Source organism: Malaclemys terrapin, chromosome 12 (assembly GCF_027887155.1).
Source record: "Malaclemys terrapin pileata isolate rMalTer1 chromosome 12, rMalTer1.hap1, whole genome shotgun sequence".
NCBI classification, from domain to species: domain Eukaryota; kingdom Metazoa; phylum Chordata; order Testudines; family Emydidae; genus Malaclemys; species Malaclemys terrapin.
This window is the reverse complement of record NC_071516.1, coordinates 26,514,965-26,526,577: the sequence shown is the minus strand read 5'-3', so window position 1 is coordinate 26,526,577 and position 11,613 is coordinate 26,514,965. Positions and strand designations below refer to the sequence as shown.

Below are 11,613 nucleotides of genomic sequence, written 5' to 3'. Positions count from 1 at the left end.
ACGGCCACCTCTGTCCCCTTAATTAAGTTCCCGTATTTCAACCAGGTTACCAGGAGTGATATCACTCTCCTGAGGATTACACAACAAGATAAAGAACGGATGTTGCTTGAATGCCAGCAAACACCGGGACCATACGCTGCCAGGCTTTGTCAGGCAATGATACCAGATTACTTGCTGCAAGCATGGCGTGGTCAAGTGTCCTACCATGGAGGAGGGAATAAGGATGCACTGCCCAGAAACCTTCTGGCAAGGCTTTCGGAGTACCTCCAGGAGAGCTTCATGGAGATGTCCCTGGAGGATTTCCGCTCCATCCCCATACACGTTAACAGACTTTTCCAGTAGCTACAGACTTTTCCAGTAGCTGAACTGACCGCGAATGCAAAGTCAGGCAAAGTAATCATTAAAAACCGTTTGCTTTTAAAACAAGTTTTATATTTTAAAAGGTAAACTCACCTGAGGTCCCTTCCATGGGGTCAGAGTCTTGGGTACTGGCTTGGGAGGGTACTTCAGTCAGGGTGATAAAAAGATCCTGTCTGTTGGGGAGAATGGAGTGCTGTGTGCTCTCTGCAAGCTCATCCTCCTCCTCCTCCTCCTCCTCTACCCCATCGGCAGAATCCTCAGGCGTCGAGACTATCCCCGACCCAGAATCCACGAACAAAGGTGGGGTAGTGGTGGCAGCCCCCCCTAGAATTGCATGCAGCTCGGCGTAGTAGCGGCATGTCCGCGGCTCTGACCCGGAGCGACCGTTTGCCTCCTTTGTTTTTTGATAGGCTTGTCTGAGCTCCTTGACCTTCACGCGGCACTGCTCAGAGTCCCTATTGTGGCCTCTCTCCATCATGCCCTTGGAAATTTTTTCAAAAGTTTTTGCATTTCGTCTTTTAGAACGAAGTTCTGCAAGCACTGAATCCTCTCCCCATACAGCGATCAGATCCAGTACCTCCCTCACGGTCCATGCTGGTGCTCTTTTTCGATTATCAGCCTGCATGGTTACCTGTGCTGATGAGCTATCTGTGGTCACCTGTGCTCTCCACGCTGGGCAAACAGGAAATGAAGTTCAAATGTTCGCGGGGCTTTTCCTGTCTACCTGGCCAGTGCATCCGAGTTCGGATTGCTGTCCAGAGCGGTCACAATGATGCACTGTGGGATAGCTCCCGGAGGCCAATACCATCGAATTGCGGCCACACTAACCCTAATTCGAATTGCTAAAATCGATTTTGGCGCTACTCCGCTCGTTGGGGTGGAGTACAGAAACCGATTTAAAGGGCCCTTTACATCGAATTAAATGGCGTCGTTGTGTGGACGGTTACAGGGTTAATTCGAATTAAAGCTGATAAATCCGAATTAAAGTCGTAGTGTAGACCAGGCCTGAATGTGGCTCTCTGGGGGAAGTTAACAGTTTCAGAACACAGGTAACATCTACTGCCCTTTGCAGTAGCCCAGGGCAGAATTTTTCCCTCTGAAGTTTTATATGCAAAAAGTTCAGCTTTCTGGGGCAGCCCCTGACCAATCAACATTTGGCATTTTTGGCACAAGACAGCTTATTTGCCACTTTATGTTCCACAGGCCATTTTTTTACAAGGTGCAATACTTGTCAAAATCACCTGTGTGCAAGGTAACATGCAACCTAGGAAGACTTGTGTCTGAGGCCATGTCTATACTTACCTAGATCGGCACTGTTGCAATCGATGCAGTGGTGTCAATTTAGCAGGTCTAGCGTAGACCCCCTAAATCGAGCACAGAGTGCTCTCCAGACAACTCTGGTAGGTACTCCAGCTCCCTGAGTAAGGGAAGTTGGCGGGACAGCATCTCCCGGCGACACAGCGCGGTGTAGACAGCGTGGTAAGTCGACCTAAGCTACATCGACTTCAGTTACGTTATTCACGTAACTGGAGTAGCATAACTTAGGTCGACCTCCCACGGTAATATAGACAAGGCCTCAATTTCTTACCATGAAAGCTTCCCAGCACAGGAAGGCTGACCTACTTTCTTGTGTAGTACACGTGAACAAATCACTACTGAGCGCAGAATACTTATCCAGATAAAACTTCCAGGTACCAGATTTCAGAAAGTCTCCAGACTGCATTCTTCTGTCCAGTATCTTCCTCTTGGTGAACACTTCCACATGGAGAAAGCTATCTTTTGGGGCACCTCGGTCCATATTAAATGAATGCATCCTGAAGACTGGGGTAGTAGGCTTTGAATATTTTCTTGCTTTGCAACAACAGCTGCACTAGTTAATTCATTTGTGGTTAAACAAATTCCTCTTTAAAGCTCCAAATAAGGAGCTTGTAGGCCTAGAGCTTCAAGTAATCCATTCAATCTCCCTGTACAGTAGTATGCTGCTGCTAATAATAATACAACCCAAATTATAGGACAATAACATTTATTTAGAGCATTAGGGATTCCACATTATACAAACCCTTCAATTTATTTGTATTTCACTGGTCTGTTTCTACAACAAATACATCCGATCTACTTTATAATAAAATTATTTACATTTCCAAACAAGACTGGGTTTGCCTGTAACCCTCTTACTGCTATTCACATACAGTACTTAAAACAACAGCACAATACATCATTTTATTACCTAAAAATGGCAACCCTGTAATCTAAATTTTTTTTTTATGAAAAGTGGAAACTTAGAAATAAGTTTACAACTGCCTTTCCCTCTCTCACATTTCTTACAACACATTAGCCTAATGCACTAACTCTGGACTTCATCTTAGAATACCAGAGGGTTTAACAATAATCCAATTTTATATCCATTTATTTGTTTTTAGAAAAAAACTTTCACTTACTGGGAACAGTATAATATTCAGATGACTTTACTGTACATCATTTTATTCTTTTTTCAAAAAAAGAAAAATCACAACTCAAAATTGCTATTGGTAAATTCACACTCATTTACAAGTCTTGTGTTACTTGGATTTTCTTCTTTTAGACTGCATTGCACTGGCATTCGTCTCTGAAATGAAAAGGAAAAACCTGTGGATGCTAAGCTAGTAAGCCTTTCAAGAGAGGCACACACATTGCTTTTTTTTTTTTTTACATGTTAAAAAAAAACATACTGTGGGGGAGGAGAATTCAGACTGTGAGCTCCCCAGGGCAGGGATTGTTTCTCATCTTGAGTTTTTACGGCTCCTAACCCAATGGGTCCCTGATCCTGACTGAGGCCTTTAGGCAGATAGGACAAACCCAAATAAATAATGATAATAAACTCTCAGTAGCTTCTCTTGCAAGGATATGTGCAAACAGCTTCCCCGCTCACAGGGATGTCCAGAGGCTTAAAATTTGCAAAGGTCTAAGATCCTTGGCTGAAAGATGCTGTGTAAGTATTATTACTGTATTAGCTCTAGTTATGATTCTGCCATCTTGCAAAGCGCTGCCACAAAAAGAAACCCAGGAAACATTACATATGGCTTGAAGAACTTGAACTACACAGTTACATGTGCAGTGCTTAGGCACTCCAGAGATGGGTGTAATAGGAAAAAAATGAATGTTTTTTGGAATGTGCCTTTTAAGTGCAGACTCTATTGGTCCAGAGCCGGCTCTAGGATTTTTGCCGCCCAAAGCAAAAACAATTTTGGCCGCCCCCCGGCCCTTATTTAATTACCCCACCCCCGGCCCCGCCTCAACTCCGCCCTTTCCCCAAATCCCCAGCCCTGCCTCCTCCCCCCAGGCTCTCAAGCCTAGGAGGGAGGGAGGGGGAGAAGCGGCGCCCCGGCCACTCGGAGTCTCCCCCCCCCTCCCAGGTTTGAGAGCCTGGGAGGGAGGGGGAGACTCCGAGTGGCCGCGGCGCGGGCGCTGCTTCTCCTCCTCCCTCCCAGGCGCCCAAGCCTGGGAGGGAGGGGGAGCAGCGGCGCGCAAAACGGCTGCTCGGGATCTCCCCCTCCCTCCCAGGTTTGAGAGCCTGGGAGGGAGGGGGAGACCCCAAGCCACCGCGGCGCGCGGAACAGCTGATTCGCGGGCCGCTGCTCCTCCTCCCTCCCAGGTTTGAGAGCCAGGGAGGGAGGGCGAGTAGCGGCGCGCAAATCAGCTGTTTCGCGCACCGTGGCAGCAGCAGTGGAGGTGAGCTAGGGCAGCCGGGGCACATTTTTAGGGGCGGCATTCTGGCGCCGGCCATGCTGCCCCTAAAAATGTGCCGCCCCAAGCACCAGCTTGTTTTGCTGGTGCCTAGAGCCGGCCCTGTATTGGTCCCACTACAGAGAGGGCTTGAGTCCTGATGTTACACAACTGTGTATGAAACTCTTGCTTTTGCTTAATGTATGGTTGCTGTAGGGAGAATCCACTATGCTTCACTAATAACTTGCATCACAAGTTACAAAATACTGTAGCACTTTAGCCGTGGAAACAGAAGTACTTACAGAAGCTAGAGCGAAAGTAGAGGACATTTCAAGTGCACTCACAATTTCCATTTTAAAGCAGTAAGAAAAATATTGAGCAAGGACTGAGGAAACCTACATCCTTACAATTTTAACTAAATACAACACTGTAAAAGTTTGTGATGATTCTTTGGCTCTTTACAATGTCTTCTGAAGACTATCCTTCGGTAACAGTCTGCATTTTAAAACCAGTGGGGAAAAACAGTGTTGCAAGGCAACAAAGCAAAAAATCAAATCCTGTGTGCAATTCTGGTCTCTCATGTTTAAGAAAGATGAATTCAAACTGAAACAGGTGCAGAGAAGGGCTACCAGGATGATCACAGAAATGGAGAACCTGCCTCACAAGAGGAGACTTGGCCTGTTTAGCCTAACAAAACAAAGGCTGAGGGGAGATAGGTTTGCTCCCTATAAATACATCAGAGAAGGAGAGGAGTTATTTAAGTTAAGGGCCAATGTTGGCACAAGAACAAATGGTTATAAACTGTCCATCAACAAGTTTAGGCTTGCAATTAGACAAAGGTTTCTAACCATCAGAGGGGTGAACTTCTAAAACACCCTTCCAAGGGGAATAGTGGGGGCAAAAAACCTAATTTGTTTCAAGACTGAGTTTGATACATTTATGGAGGGGATGGTATGATGATGTTGCCTACAATGGCATATGGTCCATTCGCGACTGTTATCAGCAAATATCTCCAATGGCTAGAGATGGGACTCTAGATAGGGAGGGCTCTGAGTCCCCAACAGAACCTCACCCACTCATTCCTTCCCGACCCCAGATACGGCAGTCAGTTGGACCCTGAGCATTTCAGCAAAATCCAACAGCCAGAGAATTGTTTCCCACATGTCTAGCTTTTGGATCTTGCTGAAATGCTCAGGGTCCAACTGATTGCCATATCTGGGGTTGGGAGGGAATTTCCCCCGGTTCAGATTGGTAGAAACCCCAGAGGGATTTCCCTTCCTCTGCAGGGTGGGACACGGGTCACAGGTCACTGGCTGGTTTGAACTAGAGTAAATGGTGGAGTCTCAATAACTTGAAGCCTTTAAATCAAGATTTGAGGACTACAGTAACTCAGCCAGAGGGTATATTGCCAGAGTGGGTGGGCGAGGTTTTGTGGCCTGCGATGTGCAGGTGGTCAGACTAGATGATCATGCTGGTCCCTTGTGGCCTTAAAATCTCTGAATCTATAAAACACAATGGTACATCCCTGTGCCCATTAAATGTTACTGTAGTAAAGTCAGCATGAATAAAAAGTTACAAAATTTGATTAATCAAAAGCGACAATGATAAAGGCTGCAGCCAGGCATGTTCCAGTGGTTCTCAAGAGTATCTATTCAGTGCCACTACTCAAAAGTGAACTGCACTAACAGGCATGACTTATACCAACTGGAGTTTTTTGCTCCTAGAAATCTATACCTGTCAGTTGAGTTTAACTCCAAGCAGTCATGCAGCATTCATATCCTTTGGCCACAAGCAACACTAGTTGTAGGGTTTGTTTTCTGTTTGTATTAAATAGGGTTTCTGGTGTTTGGTAGAATAAATGGCAAGCTTCCACCATTATATGGAGTACTGTTTCAATCACTCACTTTTGGAGCCAATAGTCTAATATCTTCTGAACATTACTGGAATTCTAACACTGGTCACTACCCAAAACTACAAACTAGTGTGTGCCACATATGTAATGATCACATAAAACTGACTCAGTTTGCCCACTTCTACAACTGTCCTTGGGCTGCTTCTACCTTGCTGCCTCTCAGCAAGGGCACTGCACACATGAGCAGGTCTGCAAAGCTACAACCCTCTCTTCATTTAAATCCTTCCTGTGTAGAGCCACTTCTTCCAAAATGCCTACAAGAACTAGCCAAGTATTTCTCTTCCAACAATGTCTTTTACTCCATCTTACTATGCACTAGATTTTGTTTAGAGAACTTGCATCACCTCTCCTATCCCTCACTGCAGAGTTTCTGAAGTCAGTTTGTATGTTTCTTAGTGCAAGGATTGTGCTTTTATTCGTAATGAAAGGCACCTAACACATTCCTGAATGCATTTAAAATAATAAATACACTTAAAAAAAAGTTCTCATTCGCTATTAAAAGGTAGAACAGTCAGGAGTATGCACCAATGACAAACTTCTTCAGGTTCCATCAGTTCCCTAGCTAGCTATGATAGGCATAGTGCGTTTCCCCTGAAAAATTCTTGGGTTTTTGTTTTCATTTTTGTCTTTGGTCCTGAACTTGCCCAATCACCTAAATGGGGGGAAAGGAAATCAAGGCCCTGTGTACAATTTGGTAAGCTGGACCTAGATTCTGTGGCAGCTTCAGATACATGGTTAAAAAAAAAAAAAAAAAAAAGGAGGTTTTTATTTCATTAATAGAAAAACAAATAGTGGAACAAACGTGTTGTTTATTCCGATACTAAATACCATTTATTTTATGCTGTTCCCACATTTTTCGTTTTTAAAATGCCATTGTCTGTCTGTCATGTTTAGGTTTCAGAATTAATCTACTACAGTGAATGGGGCAGGTTACACCTCCCAAAGCTATTGTTTCAGGCTGCCTCAAACTCATGAAGATATCACTGTATCACTCCACATTCTGTTCACATTTTCAAACTTCTTTAAAATCATCAAAGATCATTAATTTTTAAAATGAAAGATGAGATTCTGGAGCACAATTATGTTACAGGAAGTGAATTTCATGGCCATGGGACTACAGAATACATAGATACCTCAATGCAATTTTTGATACTATATTTTGATTCAGTACTATATTTAGCTGGAAGTGCTCTCTGGAACACTTTGAAGGTAAAAATGTAAACATTTGTAATGTTTCCAGTGTGGGAAAAGGTTGCTGAATTTAATTTGATCAATTTCATTTCATTATAAATCTGTGTTATTTCTTAATGTTCTATATGTTATCTTTAAAATATTGGCAGAAAATTCCTCTTGACATTCTCTTTACATCATTACATGAGTCTCACCTACCAGAACTTTACTGACATGAGACTGACCCCATCAGCTCAGTCTTCACTTGCAAGTTAGGTGGACGTAGGTATGCTAGTCAAGGGTGTGAAAAAGCCATACCCTGACTGATGTAGCTATGCTGACCTAAGTCCCAGTGTAGAGGCTGCTATGTTGAAGGAAGAATGTCTATGTCAACGTATGGCCTGGTCCACACCTAAACAGGTCAACCTAGCTAGCTCACTCAGGACTGCGAAAATGCCCTGTGCAATGTAATTAGGTCAACCTGACCCTCACTATAGACACTGCTTGGCTGACAGAAGAATTCTTCCATCGCTCTGCATATGACCTCTCAAAGGGGTGGATTTATTACAGCAATGGAAAAACCTCTTCGGTTGCTGTAGTAAGAGTAGACCTACCCATAGCTACTGTCATTTGAGGATGTGGTGTTCTTAAATCAACGGGAAAAAATGAGAAGCAGTTCAGCAGTTACGATAGCTCTTGTACCTGCTTGTGCCCAGCCCTGCTCCTGCCTTTGACCCAGCCTTGCCTCACTCCAGGTAACCCAGCTCCAACCCTCAGCTCTGGCATCTGGTCTCTGACTTCTGCTCTGACCTGTGACTCCAACCACTAGGACTGATTCTGGCGCCACCCACTAGGCCTGACCACCCACGTCCCAGTCACTGTCATCATGAACCAGGCATTCTACCAATGAACATATATGTGCCACACAAATGCTGCATACTTTGTTCCTGACCATAGCCCTTAAAGAAATAAGACACTCCTGCAACTGCTGATGCCATGGGTTAATATCTGTAACTTTAGGATTTCACATGTTCTTAGACAGAACAGCTGAGGATCTGTGTACCAGCACACAAAACTTTTGGACTGTCATCGAGGCAGCATTCTAAGCATGCCTGAGCAGCATAACAAGACCATTTGGATTTGCGAAAGCAGATCACACACTAGAAGACATAAGCTTTTGTCTCACTTCTTTCAGACTGTAGGAAAAATGTCACTGTCTTGCCTGAGTACACTTCTTTCAATGTCTGCCCATTACTGCCAAGAGTACTATATTTTAAGAGTACTATGATTTTTTTGAATGCTATGTTAATGAGTACTGCAGAAAACAAACTACAGTAAAAAATTTGCATACAAGAGATTTACTGCAGGTACTGAACTATGTAAACTTCGAAACTCCAGTCTGTCTCTAACTCATCAGTACTAACTCTAGGGTTAGGAGCATACACTGAACACCATAGGCATGGTGCACTTATTCAAATGACATTATTATTTTGGAAACTACTTCACTTCCTGCCCATTCCACAGTAAGGATGGCTGTGCATTTTACCTTTTGCGGTGCTAGAGGCAGATGATGGCCTGGAGGACCTCTTGCGCTGTCCATTCTCTACTGTTTCCTGTGAAGCAGCAGATTCCTCTGTTCTTGAATTTCTTCTACTTGGAGTTTTAGATTTTTCACAACTCTCTTTTGCCTCATTACTAATAAAGTGAGACAAAATATTTCTGGTGAAGTGCAAGAATCTTTTTTTAATGCAATTCATTAGACAAGCATACAGGTACCAGTTCCAGATCCTTAGCACTGAAGATATGAAATGCTAGGGATAAGGGAAGAGAGTTATTTGAAACATTCAAATGACCGAGAAATTGGGTGTATTTTAAATGGTCAGCAGATATCACCATTACTGAAGTCTAGGGAAAGTCTTAGGTTATATAAGAAACTGCTATAATAAGGAAATACAGAACTGAAGTCACAAATGAACACAAGAGAGAATCGTGAACTTGTAAGAAGGGACTCTTGTCAACTATTTTGTACAACTAAGAAGAGTTGCTTCACTAATCTTTCTAAATGATTTATTCCCAGACCAAAACAGGCTTTATTAAGCTGGGTTTAATGCTTTGAAAGAATTAATAACAAAGTGCAGTTCTGCCATGAAAAGTTATTCGACAATGGTACTGTGGGGCTTCACATTTATTTTCTCTCACACCATATTAGCAGGTGTTTACATTTGTTTACATTTAAAACCGTTTACTCATTTCTACCAGCCTTGCAAACTCATCTTGTGCTCTGGGAATTAAGCTAAGTTATTTTCTTCTCATACACAGACACTAATAAGTTTCACTGTTGTATGCAGTGTTTTTGCAGCCGTGTTGGCCACAGGATATTAGAGAGAAGGTGGTTGAGGTAATACCTTTTATTGGACCAATTTCTGTTCGCGAGATAGACAAGCTTTTGAGCTACTCAGAGCTCTTCCTCAGGTCTGGGAAAGGTGCCACAGCTAAATATGAGGTTAAACAGATAGTTCAGAACGTATTTATAAAGGACCATTCAAGATGAAGTGCCCCGTTAACACCCTGTAGTCATTGGATAAAAAGGGGGATCAGTGGGTTACAGATTGTTGTCATAAGCCATAAATCCAGTGTCTTTATTAAGACCATGACCAGACGTTAGCAGAACAGATGCAAAACCTGCAGACATCTCTCCACTGCTACCATCATCAATATCCCCCACAACACTCTTTTCAAGATCCATGGATCCTACACATGCTACTGTGTACCTCATCCAGTGCACTAAATGCCCCAACAACGACTATGTGGGTGAAACCAGACAATCACTATGCTCTTGAATGAGCTCACAGAGAAAAATTAAAAAAAAAAAAAAAAAAAAAAAAAAAAAAAACCTGTATCCCCTATGAGTGAACACTTTTCAGAAAGTGATCACTCTATGTCTGACCTATCAGTCCTCATCCGCAAAGGAAACCTGCACAACACTTTCAAAAGGGGAGCCCTGCTGTTAGACACTAAAAATCCTGACTTTAATAAAGATGCTGGATTTACGGCTTATTACAACAATCTGTAACCCACTAACCCCCCTTTTTGTCCTAGGACTACAGGGGAGTTAACAAGCCACTTCACCTTTAGAATATGGGCTAACTACTCATGCTAAACTATCTGTTCAACCTTGTATTTAGCTGTGGCACTCTGAGTTACCTTTCCCAGACCTGAGGAAGAGCTCTGTATAGTTCGAAAGCTTGTCTGTCTCACCAACAGAAGTTGGTCCAGTAAAAGATATTACCTCACCCACCTTGACTCACCAGTAAATTTCAACAGGCCAAATGAAGCCCTCAGTGACATCTATGCAACCCCATTGTCTTCTGTGGGTTCACAAGGTAACTAAGTGGAACCAATTAAACAACTCTCTGTTGATAACACACAAGAAGGAACAGAATTCACTTCATGCCCTCTTCATGTGACGTCTCTGCAGGACTAACAAGAATAAAAATGTATTTTAGTCAGCAGTCCTGAGTCTGAAAAAACACACAGAGGAGATCTGTAGAGTACAAAGGTTCTATTTTTACATAGTCACTTCTAAGAGGAAATCCTCATTTTAAGAGAGAAAACTTATACAAGTTTGTAGTTTTAACAGCTGATGTCTGAAAGCCAAGGAATTCAACAGTCAAGTTACAAAGACAAAAAGGCACAGAACATTGGCAAGCATGGAAGGGCAGAGAGCAGGTAACCAGGTAGGCAAATAAATATCCCCATTTTACATATGGGAATACAGAGGCACAGAAAAGCTAAATGACTTGCCTAAGACATAAAACAAGTGTCAACGCCAGGCTTCGACCCCAGCTCTCCAGATCTCATATCTAACCCACTAGATCAGTGTTTTTTAATGTGTGGGTTGCAACCCCCAGTGGGGTCACTGGAGGGATTTAGGGGGTTGCAAGCAGGGCCAGCACTAAAGGGTAGGAAGCAGGGAAATTGCCTGGGGCCCTACAAAGCCAATTTACATGTTTCATGGGGGACTGAAGCCCTGAGCCTGCAAGCCACGGTGGGGCTGAAGCCCTGTGCCTCAAGACGTGAGGAGCTGACAGGGTCAGCTCCAGGTTTTTTGCCGCTCCAAGCAAAATAAAAAACACCTTCAAGAGGGCAAACGCCGAAGCAAAAAAACAAAAACAAAAAACCCTCCGAGAGCACAACTGCCTAAGCAACAAAAAAAACTCTACCCAGAACGCAGCCCTGGAATTGTGCTGCCCCAAGCACGTGCTTGGTTTGCTGGTGCCTAGAGCCATTCCTGGGGGCTGAAGCCCTGAGCTTAAGGTAGGCTGTCGCAATTTTTTCTAGAGGAGTCACGATTTTTTTTTTTTTAAGTCCAAAGCGGGTTACCAGCACAAAAAGATTGAGAAACATTGCACTTTAGACTAATCCATTAGATTAGCATTCCACATGTAGGTCCCTTAGCCTCTGTTTTC

General features: G+C 43.4%; 1 protein-coding gene across 1 annotated transcript in view; it reads right to left on the bottom strand.

The window, feature by feature from the left end:
• Positions 1-2,918: 2,918 nt before the first annotated feature.
• The window catches only part of NCOA6 (nuclear receptor coactivator 6), a 66,854-nt gene continuing 58,159 nt past the window's right edge, over positions 2,919-11,613 (bottom strand). Inside the window, exons 15-16 of the mRNA XM_054045630.1 lie at positions 8,691-8,839; positions 2,919-2,965 (exon numbers count right to left, since the gene is read on the bottom strand). Coding sequence (XP_053901605.1) covers positions 2,919-2,965; positions 8,691-8,839 — 196 coding nt within the window. The remainder of the gene's footprint in view (positions 2,966-8,690; positions 8,840-11,613) is intronic.